Here is a 23,256-nt window from a genome sequence, read left to right on the forward strand (position 1 = left end):
AAATGTCCTTAATACTCCTTCATAATTTTCAACTAACTTGAAAAAAGAGTAACTAGTTTTTCAAGGCACAAACCTTATATTTGACAGAATCAACAGAGAACAAAGTTGGAATTTTCTTTTGTGTTTAGATTATGATGGTCCAAAGGCTTTAAGAATTGACTTGTTCTTTCACAGTCCCCAGGTATACCTCATCCCAACCCCAAGAAAATGGAAGCCTGGGTTCATTTCCTGCAATAAGTAGTCATTTAATTAAAGAACAAAATTAACAGGAATCAAAATGTTGGAACTGTATTTTTTTGTTAGACATCATATAAAAAAGAGAAAGTATAGTACAGTAAATCACTCTATAACATGAACTTAGTTTTCAAATCATCAGGATAAAAATGTCTTTTCAACAAAATACTGAATGACACTGAGTCACATGTCCCTCGAGGTGGAGGCTGGGATGTGAGCCTGCACATGCATGTTGCCCGTCCTCCAGGACACTGCAGAACTGTAGAACAAGGCTGAAGGCAAACACGTTTTCTTCTGGGAGAGTTACTCTGGGCCTTAAGTGACCCCAACAGTTCACACTCCTCAGACATCAAAGCAGGGAGTGTGTCCTCTGGGTTGCTCCTCTTGTAGATGAGTGGTCAGAATTGCGCCTCTGTGATTCTGCTCTTCTCACAAACACAGCAGTTAGACTTGAGGAAAGTTCCCTGATGAATGTTCTGTGTTGGTATCAAAAATTAAACACAAATTCTTCTCAGAAGAAAATCTCTATGGCCTGTGGAATCTAGAAATGATTTTAAAAATTAGATATTTCTAACAGTTAAAACCTTTCACAAACAACTTTACTGCTCTTCGGAGTCTCTCAGATGTACATAGAGGACTTGAAGGAGTTGTTGCTGTAGCTGAATGGCCTCCCAGAGTTTCTTCTGACCACTACCCTGTGTGAGAGCCGCCAGTGAGATTCTCCACATACACAGAAGCTCTAGGACTCAGCCTGGGTGTCAGCAACTCATGAAAATATCTTCAGATTAGTAACTCATAATAATGCTTAATACATCCAAGAAACTGACATGAGTCTCAAATACTGTACTGACTTTGTGAAGTACTAAAATCTGAATTAGTCCCAAACTTTCAGGTTTGGGGTTTAGTCTTTAAAGTTTTGTCATTGGAAAGCTATCAAAACTTACAGAAACAATGGTTTATGTCCATATACAGGATGGTCTATTTCTTTTCAATGAGCATTAAAATGTGTTTTAAGGATTTTATTTCCTAAACTTAGGTCAAAAATAGTAACAATTAGGCTAACCTGTCCAGCGTGAGAAGAAACTTTAAAATTTTTGTTTGTATGACTTTCTTACAACCCTTGCACAGTGTCATAGTTGTGGGGAAGTTTCATAGTTATTTTCTGTTCTGTAGCAATAGCCACAGTCAGTTTGCAGAGCAAACTGTTTAAATGAGTGTAGTGGCCACTTGGGATCCATCACTGCAACTGAAGGTGTAGTGTACAGGAGCAAAGTTGCTTTTCTTTTTCTATCTGGGGCTTGAGCATCCTTCAAGCAAGAGGACAATGTGATTGTTAACGGCTGAGTTCTCATGTGCCTGTGAATGCTGAGAGAGGGGCTTTGAAAGTGTGCCTAGCACTAGCAGGAAAGAGGTTTTCCTCCTGCTTCTTCTGTGCAGTAGCGTGGGCATAAAGTGTGCTGTTCAACTTGACGGGGAAGCTGGGCAGAGCTGGGCAGAACACCCTACCCTGGCCGACTGCCATAAGCTCCATGAAGGCAGGAGCTTCTTTTGTATAGGTCAGTGCCGCAGCCTCAGCACCCGAGTATGCTGCACATAGCCGACTGTCAAATGTGTCTGAAGAAGTAAGCGTGCTTTGTGGTTGTGTCAAATGCGTCTGAAGGAAGTGAGTGTGCTTTGTGGTTGTGTCAATGTGTGCTGATGAAGTGAGCGTGCTTGTGGTTGTGTCAAATGTGTGCTGATGAAGTGAGTGTGCTTTGTGGTTGGTAAACAATGTTAGCATCAATATAGATAGAAGATAGGAAGATAGAGGGTGACTTCACAGCAACCTAGATGTGGATAACTGGAATTAAGTACCTAAGAAAAATTGAGCCTGCGACCCATTTTCTTAAACATAATGTGTCCCTTCTTGCCACTAATCTGTACGTAACAATGGTTTTCCAAGGAGGTGCTGCATATAAAGCTCCTTGTGGCTAGATGCCATGCAGGTCATGCAGCAGAAAGTTACCTTGTCAAGTGCTTGCTGGACGCGTGTACCTCCATTTCATTACTTTTATACTCGTTTAATTCTTTACGAATTGCTGCCTGAAATTTAAAAAAGTATAGATTTTCAAGTTAACATTACTGCCTTTACATATTGTTGGCCATTAATATATGCAGATACTATGATCAATAATCAGAAAGGAATTAATTTGCTGTATTATAATGGGGCAGACAACCCTTCCCACACTAACAGATGACCCTTGCACAGACTTGGAGAACCAGTGACTAATAAGATCAGCTTTTGATCATCTTGCTGTTGGCCTATCAGAAAACCCACACATCCTTGGAATCTTTTTCTTTTAAACAAGTGTGGCTGAACTGATAAGTTTGGTCTTCAGTGAGTAGGCGGGGCAGAACCCTCCTGACCCCCACCACCCTGTCCGTAGGCTTTGGATTTTGAAGATGTATTTATTTTTGTGTAGATAAGTACTTTCTCTGCATGTACACCTGCATGTTAGAAGATGCATCAGATACCATTAGGATGGCTGTGAACCACCACGTGGTTGCTTGTGGTGAGCCACCATGTGGTTTCTGGGAATTGAACTCAGGACCTCTAGAAGAGCAGCTAGTGCTCCCAACCAGCTCCGTCACTGGAACTTTTGAGCATCTGTTTCTCTTTTGTGCTGTGGCAGAAGCAGAGTGGGCATCTGTTTTAGGGCCTCTAGTCTGCCCCTCCTGTGGCTTCCCTAAACACTATTCAGAGGAGCCCTTGTGGATCCCAGGTGAGATGAGGAGACATAGAAAACCTCTGAGGTAAGATGTTTTCCTATATTCAGAGAACACTGACTGCTGAAGATACTCTCTCCCTTGGATCATCTAAGTGTGTCCAACTCCAGGGTAATAGCATTTCTCCAGGTTGATACAGTAACTGAATATTTCTAAGCATATTTAAGAACAAACAAGTAATTCAGTAATTGTATAATTTTTATCTTCCAAGCAAAGTATTCTGAAAGCTTCCTCTATACTACTACTAGATGATAATCATTTGAGCACAGATAGTCACTTACTCTGTGTGCTTCAGTCATTTCATTTCGTTTAGACCATCCTTACAAAGTTTTGCAGTTCACACATCCATGCACTTGGGAAACCCTTGCACACTCTGTGATGCCCACCCATTGGATATGCCAGGTACCACTTGCATTGACAACACCAGATGTCTTAATGACGCTGCCAAGTATCCTTCAGAACAAAACTGTCTCCCAACTCAGTCCTAAATTATCTTCATGGAAGAGCAGGGTGGGGGGCATAGTCTACCTAGTGTGGGCCACAGTGTCTAAGAAAGCCACAGCCTGATTAGAAGATGAGCCACTCCACTCCCCAACCAGCCCAGGAGCAGTGTACCTTATCTGCTGCTGACAGTCTTGTCCAGGGTTTGTCTGCCCTCCTGTCATAGTCCTGTGCTCTTGCTACTTCCACATAGTCACTGAAACGGATCAGAATTTTTCTGTCTCTCAATTCATCAACAGTGGGTCTCTGATTAAGCTAAAATAAAAAAATAATTATAGTTAGGCATTGTATGTCACACTTGTTTTCTTGTAGAAAGCAGTATTTTATATATATATATATATATATATATATATATATATAGAGAGAGAGAGAGAGAGAGAGAGAGAGAACAAACAACTGTACTAGTGAGTTAGCACGAACACGTTCCCTAATGTGATTTAAGAATGCATCATTTATCCTTGCCTAATCCCTTTCTTCCAACACTCACCTGTCCTGACAGAGCACATGGTCAAGGAGTGCTTGATAAATTGCACGTGGTCAGCAGTCTATAATGCTGACTACTACTCTCCTGAAGGGCTGGAAGTCTGTTCTGCTAGCTCCAAACTCAACTGCCTGGGTCAGCCATACAGTGGAGGGAGTAAATTGGGAGGCAGATTAGGGCTGTGGTGTTGCTTCCTAGACCAGCCATTGTAAATCAAGCTTGATGTCACACAGACCCTTGATACTGACATGTTCTGTAATCAGAGCAGCAGGGCAGCTCAGAGTGACAAGTCTAAAAGGTATGCGGTTCTTAGTGTAAATAATGCTCAGCTGCCTTCTAGCGAGGAATTAAGTGGTATTTGGGTGATTGACTTCCCAACTAATTACTCTTAGGGCCTCACCGCCTAGGTAGACACTGGGAAATGTCAAAAGGCACTGCTTTGACCCCATGTTTTTGACAGCTTGCTCCCATGTTGTCTGGGAAAGCACGAAGTCATAGGATGCCTTGCACTCACCATCAAAATGCTGCACAAGCTTTCTCTAGTTCACGTCTATTTATAAAATAAAATGCTTTCATTATAATCCTGTGCAGGTTAGTTTTGTCCACTCTACATAAGTTCCGGTCACCTTGGTAGAGGCAATACCAGTTGTGGAATTGTCTCCATCAGATTGGCCTGTGAGTATGTCTGTGTGGACATTTTCCTCATGACTGATGTGGGAGGCCCAAGCTCACTGGAGGTGGTGCCTCCCCTGAACACATGTCCCTGAGCCAGCCAGAGAGCAGCATTTCTTCATGGTATCTGCTTTAGTTCCTGCCTCAGTTTCCCTCAGTGATGGACGATGACTTGGAAATATAAACAAACCCTTCCCACATTGCTTTTGGCCATGGTGTTTAACACAGCAATAGAAAGCAACCTAGAACAATACCTTTCTTGTTAATCTTTGCTTGATTTCTCTCCTTTCTTCCTGCTCTGTCTGATCATTCCTTTCTGTGAAGATTAAAATAGAGATAGAAGCAGGTTAAGCATTTCTTGTTACACAAGCAGCCACCAGATTTCCTAGGACTACTTTATAGATATCTGGGTTTGGAGTCACTTTCCCAAAAGCTGCTTAGGACATGCTGGCCGAAGATGTCACACTCCTAGTTTGTTTTGTTCTTTTTCTTTTCCTTTTTTAGAGAGGGTTTCTCTGTGTAGTGTTGGAGCTTGTACTGGAACTCTCTCTGTAGACCAGGCTGGCCTCAAATTCACAGAGATCTGCCTGCCTCTTACTCCCAAGTTCTGGGATTAAAGGTGTGCACCACCACTGCCTGGCCATCCTTCCTAGTCTAATTTTCCTCTGCCCTATACAATAGAGGTTTGTTGATGCTGCTTACTTTTGGGGAGCAACTGTCTGTTGGTCTTCATTCCACTCAAATATATCTTTGTTTATGTAGGAACACAGGGCGCGTACAGTCGCTATAGCACAATCGCACATGTGCTCAGCTCTAAGTAGCCAGAGTTTGTCTCTGTCTTTCCATTTGACAAATGTGAACACCTTTTAGCACAAAAACATGAACTTCAGATTCTGGGTAACATAATATCAAATATGAGCATACTCAAAACTCAACTGCTTCTCTATTGTTGAAGCATAAATATTTGTCTATGACAGTACCTTCTCAGGGGACAAAGGCCCTCAGAATTGGCTTTGCCTCTTGCATTGTGTTCATATTGGGAGCTAAAGATAGTACAGTATGTTGAAGTACTGCGGTACTGTAAGCTTGGCCCTTGGATACAGAGAGAAGAATGTAGTCCTATTTCTGGCATTCTTGGTTGTTAAATAAAGACTCAGGTCTCCCTCCAACCTTAACAGAACCTCCCACCTAGGAAACAGATCTCACCCACCAGCAAACCGAACAGCAGCACAGTCATGTTTGGGGAAGGGAATCCTTGAAACCTACACCTAACATAATTTCACATTATCTGCATTTATTTAAATAGTACATTTCAAACACCTCATGTTTTGGAGCAACTGGGTATGTGGGTGTTTAATACATCTGAGTGTGCTTTTCAATATTTTTTTCTTTTAAAGCTATCTTAGACTAGAGCATTTTAGAAAGAAACACAATCATGTCATATACTTGCTTCTCCAGCACTGTTATAAGCTACAGTTACAAAGTAGTGAAACTACTTGGAAACCCTGAAAATGTATCAGACCAATCCTGAGAGGCTGGAACTATGGCATGGAAGCAGTTCTGATTTCTTACAAAAAGCCATGGGCAAACCCCAAGTATAGTCAGTCTCCTTGTGAAAAGACTGGGGAAAAGCGGGATTTCCCATGCTCCCTTAACTGTGAAATTTCCATCATTACCACCAAGGGTAGACACACAATTTGGAGAAGTTATTCCAGAACTTTGGACAGCTTTATGTGTATCTTCCATGGGTATCCAGGAACATGTGATTATTCCAATGAGGGGACTAAGAACTTGGGCAGCCAGGAGGTGAGCCAGCATTCATATGTTAAACTGTCACATTTCCTCCAGGGGCCTTAGCTGCTTCACTAGTAAAATGGGGACAATAGCACAACTCTTAGATTTGTGGTAAGGATTAACCCAGTCACCATATTCGATTAGGCTACCAATACATGGAATTTTGAGTGTATGTCAGATGCACTGATATATGTCTCCTCTTGAAGGAAAGAAAAGTTTAGTCACAAGTGGACTCACATGTAGTGTGCACAGCTAGGTGTGCTACTCCTTTTTCCATATATGCTAGCCCTATCTGTGCCACAGAACAAAACAGAACCACACAAATCAAATAGTGGGCTTCTTACATCCTCCCACTCAGGATACTTGACAAGGCTTCTGTGTAAGGATAAATCGGGCTTGCTGGCAAAGGCCCTGTGTTTACAATGTTGCCATGGCCATCACAAGGGAAATCCACTTCTGCGGGCTAAAGGTGAGTACTTTCAATTCCAGCTGCTTGCTAGCTCCACTCACCAGTCTATTTTTAAGACTTCATTGTTATTTCAGATAGTAACACAATTAGAAGCACAGGTGTGTGTGGGTGGGGAACCTGGTTACACATATAGAAGACACGGCTATGACTGGGGCTCTTACTGTGCCGGTAGTACACCTAGAGTATGGCATGTCCTAAATCTGGAACTTCCCTTGTCCAAGTCTAGACCACAGCTTTCGATAATCACCAATGACATAAGAATATCAAACATAGCTCTAATAGCTTGAGTCCTGTCGACTGGATCAAGCATGATATCATCCACAGTCTAGGCAACATAACAGCACTCACTATGTAAGTTTCAAGAATCAACTCCTAATCTTAAAGGTTTTCCCCTAGCAGTCTCAAAGTTTGGGGATAGCTTTAAGGTTGAAGGCAGTATCGAGGCAAAGACATGAGAAGAATGGGTTGAGTTGCATGTGCAGATTAAGGCTCTGTGGCCTCTGGTAGCACCAGGTCAGCCTTGGTACTGTTACAACTCTGAAGAGGGTGTTCACAAAACACAGCAAGAGAAAGACTTGTCATGCTACGGAATTGACCCAAAGACAACACATACCATAGAAAATACTTCAAAGATGAGTCTGTCAGGTCAGCACCACTCAGGGCACACCTTAGGAGGGTTTGACTACCTTCCACTACCAAAGACATGAACCTTGCAAACAGTGGACAGTATCGCTGGACACCTGTGTTCAACACATTCACATACCTAACTAGGCTGGAACCCAAAGTTGTGAGCCACAGAAGTTTCCCTGCTCACGTGAGCTGTCATTGCTCCTAGGAGGAACAAGTGAGGGGTGTGCCATACTCTGGTACAACTCCTGACTGGGTCTGTGATTTCTAGTGCCAATAGGACCCCCACTGCAAACTCCCTAGGAGCTCTGCTTGGTACCCAACATGCACAGGGTTAATGACTTGTTTCCCTGGGATCTACAGGACCATCTGACAAAGCTGAAAATAACATGTTTAATTATTCTAGGGAAGAGCTATTTTTATTTCATTTTAGAAGCTTTCTGAATGCAGCCACTTTGAGGCCCTTCTTTCAGAATCGCTTAGCTACACAGATTTTAGCAAACCCAGCATGTTCAGCCTGCAGAGCTGGGCTGGGCTACGAGAGCTCAGATTCCTGCAGCAGCCTCAGCACATGCAAGGGAAACCTCTAGAGGAATCACCCGCTACTCACGTTTCAGGATATTTCTTCTCTCCAGCTCCTCCACAGCTGGTCTCTGGCTCAGCCTTCTGCGGAAAAACACCAGGATTATGTTTTGCACCATGGTGGCACCTGAAAGTTCTAGCCAGGGTCTGTGCAGCGAGAGGCGCCTGGCATACACTCCTCAAGTTCAAGATCACCTTCCGAAAGGGAGAAGAGCGTGGACCACTGGAGCCTCTTGCTGGCAAAATCAAGTCAGACTTCCATGTGGGAGGGAAAGCCGGTTCACAGAGGAGGTCCTCGCTCCACTCCACACCATCACCTGCCCCGTCTGGTGCTCGGTTCACCCAGCCACATGCATGTTTAAGCAGTGCAGAGATTCATTCAGGAAAGTCTCCCTGCCCACTAGCTTATGGAGAGGCAGGCAGCACCACGGCTGGGCTTCAGGCTTCTGACTGCAGCCATGCCCCCAGATCCTGGCTTCCAGGCATCAGCTCCATCCTCCATCCTCAGCACAAGGAAATCAGCCCAGGAATCCAGCCACCTGCCTGCCAGACTGAGAGGGAGCCTCCTCTGCTCTGCCCCACCCAGGGGGAGTGTCTAGGGCCAGCTGAGGGGCCTTGCCTCCAGTCAGTGAGCACACAGCGCTAACACCAATGACAGCTGGGGATCTCCCAGCTAACTAGGAAAGGAGCCGCCCACACATGCGCCTCCCGCCTCCCTTTCTCCCTCTAGCAGCCCAGATGAGTGTGCCAGTGTGCTGTGTGGAGACAAATTACTATTTCCTTTTCAGATGGTCTCTGGCTTGGGGAGTTGGAGGACGCAGCCCAAAAAATAAAACATCAAAACCCCACAAAATATAAACAAAGGGTTTGTCAGGAGAGGGAGGCATAATTAGACAAAAGTCAATGCCAAGCTCCAATTACTTTTATCTAAAATAATGGCCTTGGGTTTGAGCCAGAAGCCTTCCTACTTCCGGATCCTCAGCCACTGGAGAGAGGCATCAGGGCCAAGGCCCTGAATGCTCAGAATCGGGAACTATAACATTTTGCCCCTGTGAAAATGCTGTCTCCAGAACTATGTATCTATTTATAACCCCTGTCCCAGCACAAAGACCAGGGCGTGATATGTCTGCTCCATGCCTCCCTCCACACTGGAACACAGTTTGCTTTAGGCTCACCCAGAGTTTTGTCTGCCAGCTCTTGCAGGGTAGGGGGTGGCCTCCACCCTATTCCTAATGCTCCCTGAGATTTGAACCTGGACCCTGACAACTTCTGTCTGGCAACCAGAGCCAGGAGTTTCCACATCTGTCCTAGGTAATGCCTGACAAACCTGGCCCCTGCTCCCAGCTGCTGTGGCCCTACACCTTCTCAAATGACCCTAGACCACCAACTATGCATCAGACACTGTTCCAAGTCCCCTGGGCACACTGCTGAGTCTATAAGGTTTGGGGGAGCTCGCTGTCCAGAGGGAAAGGCAGATGGACAAGAAACAAATCAGCCATTTTACAGTGGCCCGCACACAGAATAGGTGTGAGGGATAAGGAGCTGAGCAGGGCAGGGGAATCGGGGGAAGGTGCAGGTGCACTGAGCTCCTGGTGACAAGAAAGGGCCTAACGACTAAGAAGGAGAGACCACATGTCAACCTGCTGCAGTTAAGCCTATGAGGTCCTGGAGCACATGTGAGTAAGCTTTTTCTTGATGGTTCTGGGGCTAGAGAACGACATAAGGTGTTCCTTCTACCTGCTCATGAAGCACTCCATTGACAGGGAGTGCTGTAGCACCAAAGGCAATATGACAGGGAAACAGGGGATGAGCTTTGGAAGGGGGAAGACATACCCTGATGGTCAGAGCTTGCCATTTTCTAGCTGAGTATCTGCAGGCAGGGCACTTGGCTTTTCTGAGCCTTACTTCTCACACGCAAGGAGAACTAAGCAGATCTTCAAAGAGTTGCATACACTCAGCCAATTAAAGATGCTGTTTTCTAACATTTGCTTGGGATTAAGAAACCTCAAGAATTTGCACACCTCAAGGGTGACTGAACCCGAGGGCTTTATTACACCTGTGAAATTAGGATTCGGGCATCAATGCATACTTTCAGAAAAGCAATCCTAATGGCGCTGTTCTATGATATCTGATTATTCTTATCTGTGTGAAGTGGTCACCTGTGCCAGGCACTTCCTCCTAGCTCCAAATGCCATTCTTCAAGTTTGCTACCCAGCAGAAGACAAGCAGAGGCCATAGGGAATTAGTACATTGGCCTGGGCCTGGAAACAGCTAAACTGCTTAGTCTCTCTCCCTCTTTACCTGTGTCCAGGATCCTATTCACTGTGGGCCACCACGAAGGCGGCTGAGCTACCATGAGGCCCCTTGGCTGGCTAGTATGAGTATCTCACAGGACCAAGTCACAAATCAAGCCAAAGGTGGGAGGTGGTACTCTTCCTTCCCACAGTGCTGTACAAAGGAGGTACCATGAAAAAGCTCAGCCCTAGGTTAGGTGAATATAGCTAGTATGAGCATCCCATCACATTGCTGTGAACACTGTCACCATTGTACAACCTCTGGTTAGCTTCTCAACCAATGTTTATGGAATTAGATGGAGGTTTTGTTTTTTTTTTTTTTTAAAAAAAAAAAAACTAACGAACTCCCCACTCAAAGTACAAAACCCTGGAATGAGATGGTTCACAGGGACATCTGACCACCTGAGCTTTAGCTCAGGGAATAGGGCCTGCACCTGAGCTAATGAGGTATCACCCCTGCCTCCACCCCAACTCCAGCATCTGAGACCAGAACAATAGGAGAGCCTGACACCCGCTAGTTCTGCATGTGGCAGATGGGAATTGAGTCAGACATCTGGTCTCAAGTCAGGCCACAGGAGCCCTCGGAACAGGGACCAGAACCCACAGCTGGATCCAAAGCAAAGAGGATCACAGTGGATAGACAGTGGGCAATGGATGGCAGGAACAGCCAAGCCTGACCTTCAGTGAGGTGTACAGGCATTGGCTGCCAAAGCAGTAGCCACTTAGGCCAGGGGGACATGGACATTTTGTGGGCAAAACCAGAGCCTGGGAAAGGAGGTTTGGGCCCAAGGGAAACCTCATGTTCCTAGAACTCCCTGAGAGTGGACGTGGTGTGCCTTAGCCAGTGAGCCCAGAAAGGCAGCAACAGGTGTTGGTGAAGGATGAATAGAATGGGCACTGGGTGTTTTCCCATTCCCTGGAATGTAGCATCCAGTCTGGACAGTCCTACCACCTTAGTGCTATCATCTTAGGGACAAGGAGCCAGGAAACAGCAAGAAAGTGCACCAGCAGAAGTGCTCTGGGAGCCAAGGAGGCCAAGAGCACAGGGAAATGAAGAGCAGGCCCGTGGGTGTCACAGCCCAGTGGGATGCCTGGCTCATGATTCTCATTCGACTGCTCTGTTGCGGTTTGGTAACAATGACTTACCACCTAGAGCTGACTCCCCACGGTAAGACTTGATGTGGTAGGTAAGGGCAGCACCACAGGGCAGAAGTACTCCCCAAAGGAGAGAGGCATCTTTACACAATAGCATCTAGTATGCCCTGGAGGGAGTGTCTGAAGGCTGGAGGAAAGAGTGTGGGCTGGGCTTTCCTCACCCACTTCCAGGAGCATGACAGGTCCCAGGTGTCTGTGAGTCCCTGTAGGACCTTGTGCAGGAGAGCTAGTAGGACAGTGGCTTTCCGCAGTTATCAACCTGAAAGTCACCTAAAGCCCTGACATGTGCTGTGAATTCAATCAGGAATGGGCAGAGGGATAAGACGGTGAACTGAACTGTGGAGGCAGAGGCAGCCAACACACTGTGTGGAATGCCCAGTGGGGTATTGAAGATTTGTAAAGGGGGTGTCTGCACCTTCACATTCCTGTCTGTGGGAGGATGACAAGTTTTGCTCCTCTGGGTCAGCACCTGGAGTCAGGGTACTGACTTCTGAAAACCAGACGACTCTGCCCTGGCCATTGGTGTCAGGGGCCATGTTCTTCCCAGCCTGGGCTGTGCTGGCTGAACTGCTTTGTGAAAGAATCAGCACAGACTGGATGTAGGTAGACATGAGCGTCATGGTATCTGTCCCCTGCTGTGTGGAGCCTCCCATAGGGCTGGTACCACAGAAAGGACACCTGTATCAGACGCTCAGGTCCTCTCCCTTAGACAGACCCTTCATCAGATACTCCCATCCTCTCCAGCATTCACACCTCTCCCTCTATAGATCGTCCTCCATCAGACATGCCCTCCTCCTCCACCTCCTCTCTCTCTCTCTTTCTCTCCAATCATTTCCATGCCTGTGGTGCAGAAGGCACCTATGTCTAGCATTCATGCTGGTGTCCTACACCCCTGCAAAGCATCCAGGTGCTGGGCACTCTCAGAATACCCAGTAGTACCTGTAGTCCAGCCTGCTGCCTTTCTGCTCACTTTGAGCTTCAGAACCTACAGCGCATCTGCTGAGAGCCACTGTCCCCTCTCAGGACACTCTTCCACTCTCCTGTCAGCTCCCTAGAGACAGGAATTGAGGTGGCCCCTGACACCATAGAAAGCACAGAAAGGGGGCTACAAAGTGATCTGTGCATGATGACTTGAGGCTGCAAGGACAAAAATCCAGAGGTACCCAAGAGACAGGGAGAGAACTCTTCTCTCTCCTCCTTTTCATCTTGCATTCATGGTGACTGCAGTCCTCAGGATGCCGTCATGAATGCACTTTAAAAAGCACAAAGGCCACACAACATGCAGGCTGAAGCCAGCACTCAAGACTTGCTGCTTTGTGCATCCCTCTAAGTCCCCACTCTTCTCCCACATCAGCTGCTCAGGGTCTGGGATGTCCATGAGTGCTCACTAAGACTACCCAGGCCACACACTGGGATAGTTGCACTGCGTGGGCAAACAGCCCAGCCATTGCCCCAGCAGCACGAGACTGGAGTCAGCAAAGGCCTCCAGCAAGGATGGACCATTCCTGTGTCCAGTTCTGCAGCCTGGAAGTGGGGGTCTCAGCCTGTTTCTACACAATGGCTATGATCACTGTATGTGCAGTGTGCATGAGTTCCCTCTGGCACTGCCTAGGGTCCTCCATTTGTCTGGCCCCAGACTAAGGCAGAGGTAAATGCTACCACAGGCCTCTCCTAATAGACTGGTCAGGGATCTGTTCATATTTAGTGGGATGCTGGAGCTAAAACCAAAGAACCGTCCAAGAAGAGGCCTTGATGTGGGCCAGACAGGGCTTGGCTACACTGGGGAGTGGCTGCTGATTGAATTAGAACAGGGCAATGCTGGGAGCTGCCAAAGGAGAAGCACAGTCTGGCTGTCTCTTCTGGTCCCATAGCAATGTTCTTCTGGACTGATACTCCTATGAGCCGGACACCTGGAACAGCACTACCCATAATAGTCAAGATGGAGAATCATCTTTGGTAACCATTGGTGACAGAGAAAATGTGGGCTGCAGAGAAGGCTCAGTCAAGTGCTTGCTGCAGAACATGAAGACATGAGTTTGATCCCCAGCGCTCCGGTAAAAAGTCGGGTTGATCAGTGGATGCCTATAGTCTCAGCTCTGGGGAGAGGGCAACATGTGGGTCCCTAGCATACTCGGTGGACTCCAAGCCAAGGGGTGAATGGCATTTCTAAACATGGCATCTGAGGTTGCCTTCTGACCTGCACACGCATGAACATGCGCACACACACACCAAAAAACTCTGCAGTAAATAAGTCCATAATTAAATACTATTGTTCCTGTTAGAAAAAAATCAAATCCTGTAGTTTCTGGAAACATGGAAGGATCTGGAGATTATTATGTTTCCTTAATAAGGCAAACACAGAAAGATAGATACCTTGGTTTCACTCAGATGTACAAACTACAACATCTGAGCTCCCAGAACTACCAAGGATAGACAGGAGTGATTGCTGCCTGGGGACAAAGCCACAGCCGTCACGAAAGAACAAACACTCATGCCCTATCCCTCCACAGTTGGAAATGGTGACAATACCATTTGTATATAACATGTATAATTCAAAATCACCAAGAGAGAAGCTCTGAGTGCTCTACACACACACACACGTGTTGGTGAGGATAGCTGGGTAGCCCAGGAATCCCAGGGTTGTCCAATGAACAACATCTCCATGTTTTACACTCTCAGAATGTACAGCTGTTGTGTGCCCATGAAAACCACCCCAAGATATGTCACCAATACAAAAAACAAGAAATTAGATTTTGTGAGCAAAGAAGGCTTGGTGCTTTTCTTACTATAACACATTCCATGTCATTATATGTAAACACTGTGTATGTATGGATGACAAGAACCTTGCTCTGGAAACAGGGCAAGTCTCTGAGATGACTCTGTGGCACGGAGCCTTGTGTGTACCCTAGCTATGGCGGCACAGGCCAGCCAGGAAGCTTGGCTTCAGACCCCACCACAGTCAACCCGGGAGGAGTTGATCTTCTCTGAGCCTCGTTGTTCCTACTCGCAGCAGGGTCTTCGGGTATCAGGAGGACCTGGGAGGCCATGCAGAGAGCACTCAGTGCGCGCTGCCTGCTGCCTCTCTCAGCTGCAGCCATGCTCCTACTTGTCCTTCCTCCCCCACATGGTTCCCGGGGATACCGTCCCCAGGTTACTGTGTTCCCGCCTCAATCTACCCTGTGATTCTATTCACAGACGGCCTGTCCCTCTCCGGGCAATGGCCTCCCGTCACCTCGTTCTAAGCTCTCTGAGTACCCACAACTTGTATAAACTTGCAGCTTCCATTACTCTTTCCATCATCCTCTATGAGAGGAGCCTTGATTCAAGGCAGAGACAGATGCGAAAGCTTTCTAAGCTGACTCTAGACCTACAACATTGGTAAGGTACCTGATCCCTCTGACGATTCGTTTTCCTTCTGAACACGCATGTCTCGGCTTCCCCATAAGGGCCGGCTGAAACACAGAAGCATGAGGCAGCACGCACCAGGCCCTCAGAGGACAGCCGCCTCCAAGCCCTCCTTGGCACAAGGTCTCAGCTACCTGATGCTCCGGGTTAGGCGACTACAGCGCCACAGGAAATTTTGAGATGCTCAACCCATAGTGGGTCTGGCTTAAGAAGGGATTCACAATGACAGCTCGACAAGCATTGATTCCCAGCTGCCAGTTCCAAAGCCATCCTAACCAAGACTCCGCTCAGAGTTCCACCAGGTCAACTGACATTAAGAGACTCCTTCCAGAAGAGGCAGGTGCCGCCTAGAGACAGGCCGCAGCTGGAAAGCAGACGGCGCTGTACCCACGGATCCTGTGGCTATTTTGGGAGGTGATCCTGCCCCATAGCTAGCCCTGAGTCACTATGAAACTGGGATTTCCCAGTGAGCTGGGGGGGGGGGGCAGCATTACCATTCAGATCTAGAACCAGGCAAGGGGAAAGAACTTTTCACTACTGCCTGCTACGGTCAAAGGCGGCAGAGCATGGACCCTGATTACAAACTGCCGGGTGACAGGAGTACACCTAGAGACCGGGGGTCAAGGGCAGAGCAGTCTTCTCCAGAGGGCTTCCAGAGGACAGGCCCACATGACAAGAGCAAGCCGCCATGAGGAGAACAGGACTGAGTACCCAACAGAGGCTCCAGCCAGTTCCAGACCTAGAGAGGAAAGAGGACCCACACTGGAATCATACCCCTCTGAGCAATGGGTTCTCCACTCACTGAAGGCTTACCTAGGAAGATGCCAGCTGCTAACACCACACACACACACACACACACACACACACACACACACACACCTAGGATAATCCTGTCACAGCAGCTACCTGCCCCAGCTTTCTGGACACAAGGGTAGGTGGAGACCCAAAGCCTCCATTCCCATGTACAAAGTCAACTTGTTCTCCTGCCACCCCGATACCTATGGCTTGTACAACCCACTTCCCCATCTTAAACTTGGTTCCCACCCAGTAACCTTTGCTTTCTAATTGTACTCACTCCCAACACTCCACATCTGACCATACTGATAACCATCCAGAGTCCCCTTCCCCTTCAGCCCACCATAGGCTGGCCTTCATAAAAACCCAAGACGGACTCTATCCAGATGTCCTCAGTGAGGCTGGGCAGTCCACGGTGACTCCTGCATCACTTTCGGCTCCTGCTCTGTGCCCTGTGCTATGGAACACGACAAGTAACAGCTTCAAATGGGCTCCTGGTGCCAGGGTGCCCTCCCCAAATCAGGGTCCCCAACCGTACTAGACCTACGTCCCCTTTGCATAACATAGATCACCACCCAGCTTCACCTCTAATCAACCTTCACACTCACTCCAGAGCACATCAGGGGCTAGAGAAATAGCTCAGTAGGTGCTATTTCTATGGAGAGTATAGAGAGCTAGTGAAAGAAATATGCCCTAGTCCTAAAATTAGAGGCAAAAAGCTCCAAAGGACCAGTGAAAGAAACACAGTTTGGCCCATGAAGTCAGAGCCATCTTGGTCCCTGACCAGTTAAACTGACCAATCCCTGAGCAGGGAAAAACTAACCAATCCCCCTTCTCCCTGGGAAAACTCCACCCCTAAGAAGCCCTATCTAAGCCTCTTCACTTCAGTTAAGAGCTACCATTAAACCCTTCCTGGCAGAGGCAGCCACTCTCCTGGATTCCTCCTTCCCAAATAAATCTCTCTCTCAAAAGAGTCTTGGGTGACGACCTTCATTCACCAGCACAGACCAGAAGAACCTGGCTGAGATGTCCCTTAGGGGACTGAGCTGAAAAACCTTGCTGAGATGCTCCTTAGGGGGCTTCAGTAAGACAGCAGAACAGACTAACCTTACTAGGATGCTCCTTAAGGGGGCTGAGCAAGGCTAGCTGGGGAAAAGTAACAATTTTTCGGGGAAGCTGGAGGAGATTGCTACATTTCTGCAGCGGGCTTCAGAAATGCCTTCAGCAGAGTGTTAGCAGATTGGGCGGAAGAAGAAGCAGACAGCTCTGCTAGGACGCTCCAGGGAGGGAACAGAGCAGAACTCGGTTGTAGTGGCTCTCCAGGAGAAGAGCAGGATCCCTATATCATGCAGAGAGACCATCCCCCACTGCACCCCAGCTTCCCAATAGTCAGGACACCTTTCCTCCAGGGCAGAGCTGTCCTATTGTGGCTCTATCCCTCCAGAGCTGTCCTATTGTGGCTCTATCCCTCCAGAGCTGTTCTATTGCGGCTCTATCCCTCCAGAGCTGTCCTATTGTGGCTCTATCCCTCCAGAGCTGTTCTATTGCGGCTCTAAGTATATCGTGGCTTCCTGATAAGTCAGGAAACCCTTCTGACACTAGTGTAGCACAGTCCCCTACAAGAAGTTCAGAAAAATACAAATGGCTGCTAAGTGCATAAAATGTGCAATTTTATGCAGAATATATAAAACAACAACAACAACAAAGAACGGGTCACAGCCTCTCATGCCTGTAATAACACCATTCGGGAAGTCTGGGGCTTGCAGGCCAGCCAGCCAAGCTGAGTCGGTGAGCTCTGAATCCAGTGCGAAACCCCGCCTCAAAGAAATAAAGTGGCCAAAGTTTGAGGAAGACACCATAGATTGATCTCTATCCTCCACACACATGCACGAGCACACGTGCACACACGCATGGATGTAATGTCCAATTCAGAATATGAGGGGAGAAAAGAGAAGTTAAGTTTCCATAAAATAGCATCTATTTTATGCAGGCGCTCAGACACAACCTCATTAGGAGACAGGGTGGGAACTGCATTGTTACACCTACACAGTCGTCAGGATGACATCAGTGGGTAATGGACCAGACCCACGGGATGCCATCGCATCACGGGCAGATGCTTCTTGAAACACAGGGAAGATTCTTGGTAAGGCCCTGGACAGAACGAGGCTCTTTCTTCCCTTCCAGAGCCCTTGTCTTCCAGGAAGTGGTCTGTGCAACACTCCAAGGGTGCTTCGTGTTTGTCCGTGTGCTGCAGCCCACATTCCTGGGAGCATCAAGTCTTCACTGCTCAGGAGCTGGCCCTTAATCTGCAGGACACTTTCTCTGGGGTCAGGACAGAATCACCGTAGAAGCCCTCAGTACTGACCCTCCATGACCCTATCCCAGAGGCCCCAGAGGCCCCAGGGATGGCCCTGCTAGTGGCTGTCCTGCACTCCTGCACTTAGTGGCACCCCCTTGCATCTACAGTGAGGAGAGAGAAGCTTGCATGGTCCAGGTGACCTATGAGCTGCACCATGGCTTCTAGGAGGCTTGCTGTTTCCATTTGCCCGACCCCGTGGTCACCCTCGCTGTGTGGGTAAAGGGTATTTCCAGGCTGCCTACAAAAGCCCAGGTAAACCCTCCCCTTGCAGCAGGAGTCAGGGCCCCTGAGGTACTAGGACAGGCAGAGGTTGACAAGCCAAGAGTGCTTTCCTCTCTAGATGAGTCCCAGGCCACCTGAGAGACTTCGACCTGACCTTAGCTCATGGGGCCCTTCCCACTCTGCTCCCAATCTTGGTAACACTGAAATGGCACTAAGAATCTTCCAGGGGGAGACTCTCAGGTCCTCAGGAGATGCCTTGAAAAAGAGAAAAAAGTGGGATTGGGGGCACCTGGCTGGGAAGGAAGTACAGGTCATCCATTTTGGAACCTCACATGTAAGCTGCCTGTAGGAAGTTCTTTCCTCTCGGGGAAGAAGAGACAATTCCTCTAAATGCCAGCCATCAGGTTCTGGTTCTGAAGGGAGGACCGCACCGTGTGGAGGAGAGCCAGGGGCACATGTGGCAGAAAGGGAGGGCCAGAGGAAAGCGACAGAGAGTGTGGGCAGGGGTACCTGCCAAGATGGCCCCGCCCATTGAGTGTTGAAAGACAGGACGGGCATGTCACCTCATAAGTGACTTAGTAACAGGTGATCCCTTCTTGTCCTCATGCAAGGGATAGAACAAGGCATAGATCTGGCTCAAGCTGGTCAGCAAATACTGCTGAAGACAAAGGCAGAGGGGCAAGGGCAGCCCATACCTGACTAGATCCCTGCTACCCCGCTTGGCTCTCTGGTCTCAGACAAGTCTGAGTCTACCAGGAAGAACTAACACTGTCCCACAGTGGCTCAGGACCACCAAAGTATCTGTGTGTTCACGGACACACTTAGAGAGTCCCTGAGGAGCCCCATGCTTACCCACTCCATAGAAGGAGGCCAGCTGGACATGCGCCCCATTAGCAGAAAGCCCTCCCAGGAGCTGTGCCCCGGGCCTGCTTGCCTTGCTCTCTAGGACCACCTCCCACCTCCCGCTCTGTTGGTTCCTTCTCTTGGTCTGGCCCACCTGCTGGCTTGCTCTTCATCAACCGTAACAGTAAACCAGGGTGGGTGATAAATTGCAGAAACGAGTGTCTCGCATTTCCAGAGTCTAGGAAGCCTGAACCTGGGTACCAGGGGACTGGGTATCCAGCACATTCACGCTACAGAGGGAGGGGTGGTCTCCCTGGGGCCTCTTTAATAAGAGGCTGCAATGGTTTCCCCTTCACTCTCAGCTTGAGCAGACCTGAAATCACCCAGAAGACACACTGGGCGTGTCTGTGAGGATGTTTCCAGGAAGTTTAACAGAGACGGGAAGGCATGCCCTGAATGTGGGTAGCACCATCCCACGGGTTGCAGTCCCTGACTGAGCAGAGAGGAGACAGTGAGCTAAGCACCAGGAGTCATCTCCATGCTTCCTGACTGCGTGTGCCATGCGGCCAGCTGCCTCCCACTCCCGTCACCATGTCTCGCCATCGATGGTGACTTCCCAGCAGCCATGTCTGCCGTGAGCCCAATACGCCTCTCCGTCCCTCACCTGTTTACCACAAACACAAAGCCAGTGCAAGCACTGACTCCTGATCCCATGAGAGGCCCTAACTACCTTCCCAATTCTACCCCAAACACCATCACAAAGGGGGTAGGCTTTGACACAGGAGTCTGGGGGTACGTACACACACAGAAACAATGCTCCCCCCTCACAGCTTCTGTGCATGCCATTCCCTCTGTCCAGGAAACTGACTCCAGGCCTTTGCGAGGCTCAGAACAAGGAAGCAGACCAGCCCCAACTATTCCCACCTGGTTCCCCCACCACTGTTGAATGGCCATTAGCAGGGGGCAACCTGTGGGCACACCCAGGGGAGGCGAAGAGCTAGCCACAGAGGGATGCAGCCCTTCCCAGGAGCAGGGGCTCTGTCCCTCACCACTACCCTATCCCCTTCTACAGAGTGAGCCACTCTGCAGGGAAGAGTGGCCAGGGTGCTCTTATTGCCTATGGTCTCGCGTGTGGGACACAGATGGCCTGCCTTGCAGAGCCGGGCTGCTATCTAGTCCTGCAGGGGCACTGGCAGAGTGGCAGAGAGCAGCAAGCTTGGCATGACACTGCTGCCAAGGGTAGGGATAGGGTGCCCTGAGCCGATGAGAGTGGAGAGGGTACATTCCAGCACCACTGCTTGGTCCCTTCACTGCTGGGGAAATCCCCATCTTCACTGGTAGGACTGTAACATGGGCTGTATAGGTGCAGCATCCTGTGCTGTTTTTGTCCCAAATGCCAGCTGTGACTAGGCAAGGTATTGCCCACCTATTGTTTTAGAATCTAGAAGGCTGAGACAGAGTACTGTGAGTTTAAGGCTATCCAAGGGTACACAGTGAGATTCTGTCTCAGAGACACCAACAAAATTTATACAAGCACCAGATCTCAGATCTCATGTTCCAAGAACGTGTTTCCCAAGTGTCTCAAATAATATCACACACGTACATGCATGCACACTCCCTCCCCCTTTCATACACACACACACACCACACACACAGCATACACACCACACACAGCATACACACACCACGCACAGCATACACACACCACACACAGCATACATATCACACACACACACACACACACACACACACACACACACACACAATGTCCGCTACAGTGAAGAACAAAAGGGCATAGGAATGGGTGCTCATGCCATGCCCATCTGTCAGGAACTAGGGAGATGGTGCAGCTGGTAACACCTGGCACACAATCACAAGGGCCTGAGTTCGGATCACCAGAACCCAGTTATGTTGTCCATCCAGTTATCTGCTGGGAGGCAGAGACAGAAAGATCCCTGGGACTTTCTGGGCAGTCAACCTCACCTAATTGGTAAGCCCCAAGCCAGAGAGAGAGAGACCCATCTCCAAGGAGGTGGATGGACGGCATTCCTAGGGGTAACACCCAAGGTTGGCCTCTGGCTTTACACACATGCACACATGTGGTCACAGCCACACCCCACACTACCCACGTACTCACAAAGAAACCCGGGCTCCACTCAGCCTTTGTGTCAGTGCTGGCTTTTCCATGAATTAACTCTAGCGTCCTATCTGCCCTTGAACTTCCCGCTCATCTTGTCTCCTGAAGGACAGAGCTGAACAGGTTAGAGATCTCAACCTGAAAAGGTGGTCATCCCCAGTTACCCAACCAAATAAAAGACAAGAGGCAGGATCCAGTAGCTACAGCCCAGCCCACACCAGCTGACTCAAGCAAACTGTGAGCTTAGCATGGACCACCCAGTGGGTTCCTGAAGCAGGAGGGAGTCCATCCGTGGATACAGCTCTGAAGGGGAAGGAGTCCATCCGTGGACACAGCTCTGAAGGGGAGGGAGTCCATCCGTGGACACAGCTCTGAAGGGGAGGGAGTCCATCCGTGGACACAGCTCTGAAGGGGAGGGAGTCCATCCGTGGACACAGCTCTGAAGGGGGGGGAGTCCATCCGTGGACACAGCTCTGAAGGGGGGGGAGTCCATCCGTGGACACAGCTCTGAAGGGGGGGAGTCCATCCGTGGACACAGCTCTGAAGGGGAGGGAGTCCATCCGTGGACACAGCTCTGAAGGGGAGGGAGTCCATCCGTGGATACAGCTCTGAAGGGGAAGGAGTCCATCCGTGGACACAGCTCTGAAGGGGAGGGAGTCCATCCGTGGACACAGCTCTGAAGGGGAGGGAGTCCATCCGTGGACACAGCTCTGAAGGGGAGGGAGTCCATCCGTGGACACAGCTATGTAGGGGGAGGGAGTCCATCCGTGGACACAGCTGCAGACATGCCTGAGAGGTCAAGCTCTCCCAGGTCCAGCCCTCACACCCATCCCTGGCTGCACAGATCTCCCAGTGCTGTCCCCACCATGCACGAGTAACAGCTTCTGTTCCAGCCCAGAGGCACCAGCTGTGCTTAGTGCTGGAATTAGGTAATTCAATTAAGCTTTCTGTACACTGACTGCCTGACTTACTATGGTTAGAAAAGGAACATGTCATTTCTATGAAAGCCAAGTGGAACATTCCGGAGCCAGGGCCGGGAAGCTTCCAACACTGCTGTGGGGTGGGTGTGGGGCTGAGTGTGAGGATGCGGTGTTATAAACACCCGGGGAAATCTGTGCAGACTGTTCTGTGCGTCCACGCCCTCGGTCCTCTTGTGGAAGATGCCTCAAGTCTGTTCCCACAGGAGCTCCCATCTCAAACACTTCTGGATGTGTGGCTGGGTAAAGCATCTGAAGCAGGGACAGGCCTATGTGATTTCATGTCCTAAGCAACCTAGTGATAGACCTCCAAGGCTGCGAGAAGGGGTTCTGCCCTGCAGCCATATGCAGCAGAGAGGAACACACAAGGGCAGTCAGGAAGTCTCTGTTGCTAAACCGAATTGCAGTGGTAATGAGGAAGGGGTTTTCAAAGAAGAAGAGGCACCACTGGTCCAGTTGTCCAGGGTGCTATGATTACAGAGCAGGGTGGGACCTTTAGTGGGTCCCATGGCAGGTGAAAGACAAAGACGCCAGCCAGCAGACAGAGCTCAATGTAGAATTTATTGAGAGAAGGGTAAAGGGGAGGAAAGAGAGGGGGGGAGAGAGGAAAAAACCTGCTTGCCTCTTCAGAAGACCAAGGAAAGAAAGTGGGAGTGGGCAAGGCTTGTCTCTTAAAGGGACCTTTGTACCTGCGTATAGACTAGGACCCTGGGCTGGCCAAGGGACTGCCTGGGTCATCCTGCCAGATGACGGGCAGGCCAGCATATGGCCTGAATCCTAACATTCTCACCTTTTTCTTTGACTCCTAACACAGGGTCTTCAGAGGTCCCTTATCTCTTTCCCTCCCCCACTTCTCCCAGATGCCCACATCCTGGGCACCACACGAAGATCCCAGTGAACATTTAACAACACAGGCCTCCGAGAACGAGCTATGTAAAACATC

The 23,256-nt window shown here is 48.9% G+C and overlaps 1 protein-coding gene across 3 annotated transcripts in view; it reads right to left on the minus strand.

The window, feature by feature from the left end:
* Window positions 1–224: 224 nt before the first annotated feature.
* Window positions 225–23,256, minus strand: part of Phactr3 (phosphatase and actin regulator 3) — a 200,122-nt gene continuing 177,090 nt past the window's right edge. For all 3 annotated transcript variants that reach the window (XM_041641932.1, XM_041641931.1, XM_041641933.1), the window contains exons 9-13: window positions 8,155–8,210; window positions 4,909–4,970; window positions 3,616–3,756; window positions 2,240–2,316; window positions 225–775 (exon numbers count right to left, since the gene is read on the minus strand). In XM_041641932.1, coding sequence (XP_041497866.1) covers window positions 760–775; window positions 2,240–2,316; window positions 3,616–3,756; window positions 4,909–4,970; window positions 8,155–8,210 — 352 coding nt within the window. In that variant the 3' untranslated portion in view covers window positions 225–759. The remainder of the gene's footprint in view (window positions 776–2,239; window positions 2,317–3,615; window positions 3,757–4,908; window positions 4,971–8,154; window positions 8,211–23,256) is intronic.

Source organism: Microtus oregoni, unplaced genomic scaffold (assembly GCF_018167655.1).
Source record: "Microtus oregoni isolate MIOR12 unplaced genomic scaffold, Mior012 000071F_ref0000514, whole genome shotgun sequence".
NCBI classification, from domain to species: domain Eukaryota; kingdom Metazoa; phylum Chordata; class Mammalia; order Rodentia; family Cricetidae; genus Microtus; species Microtus oregoni.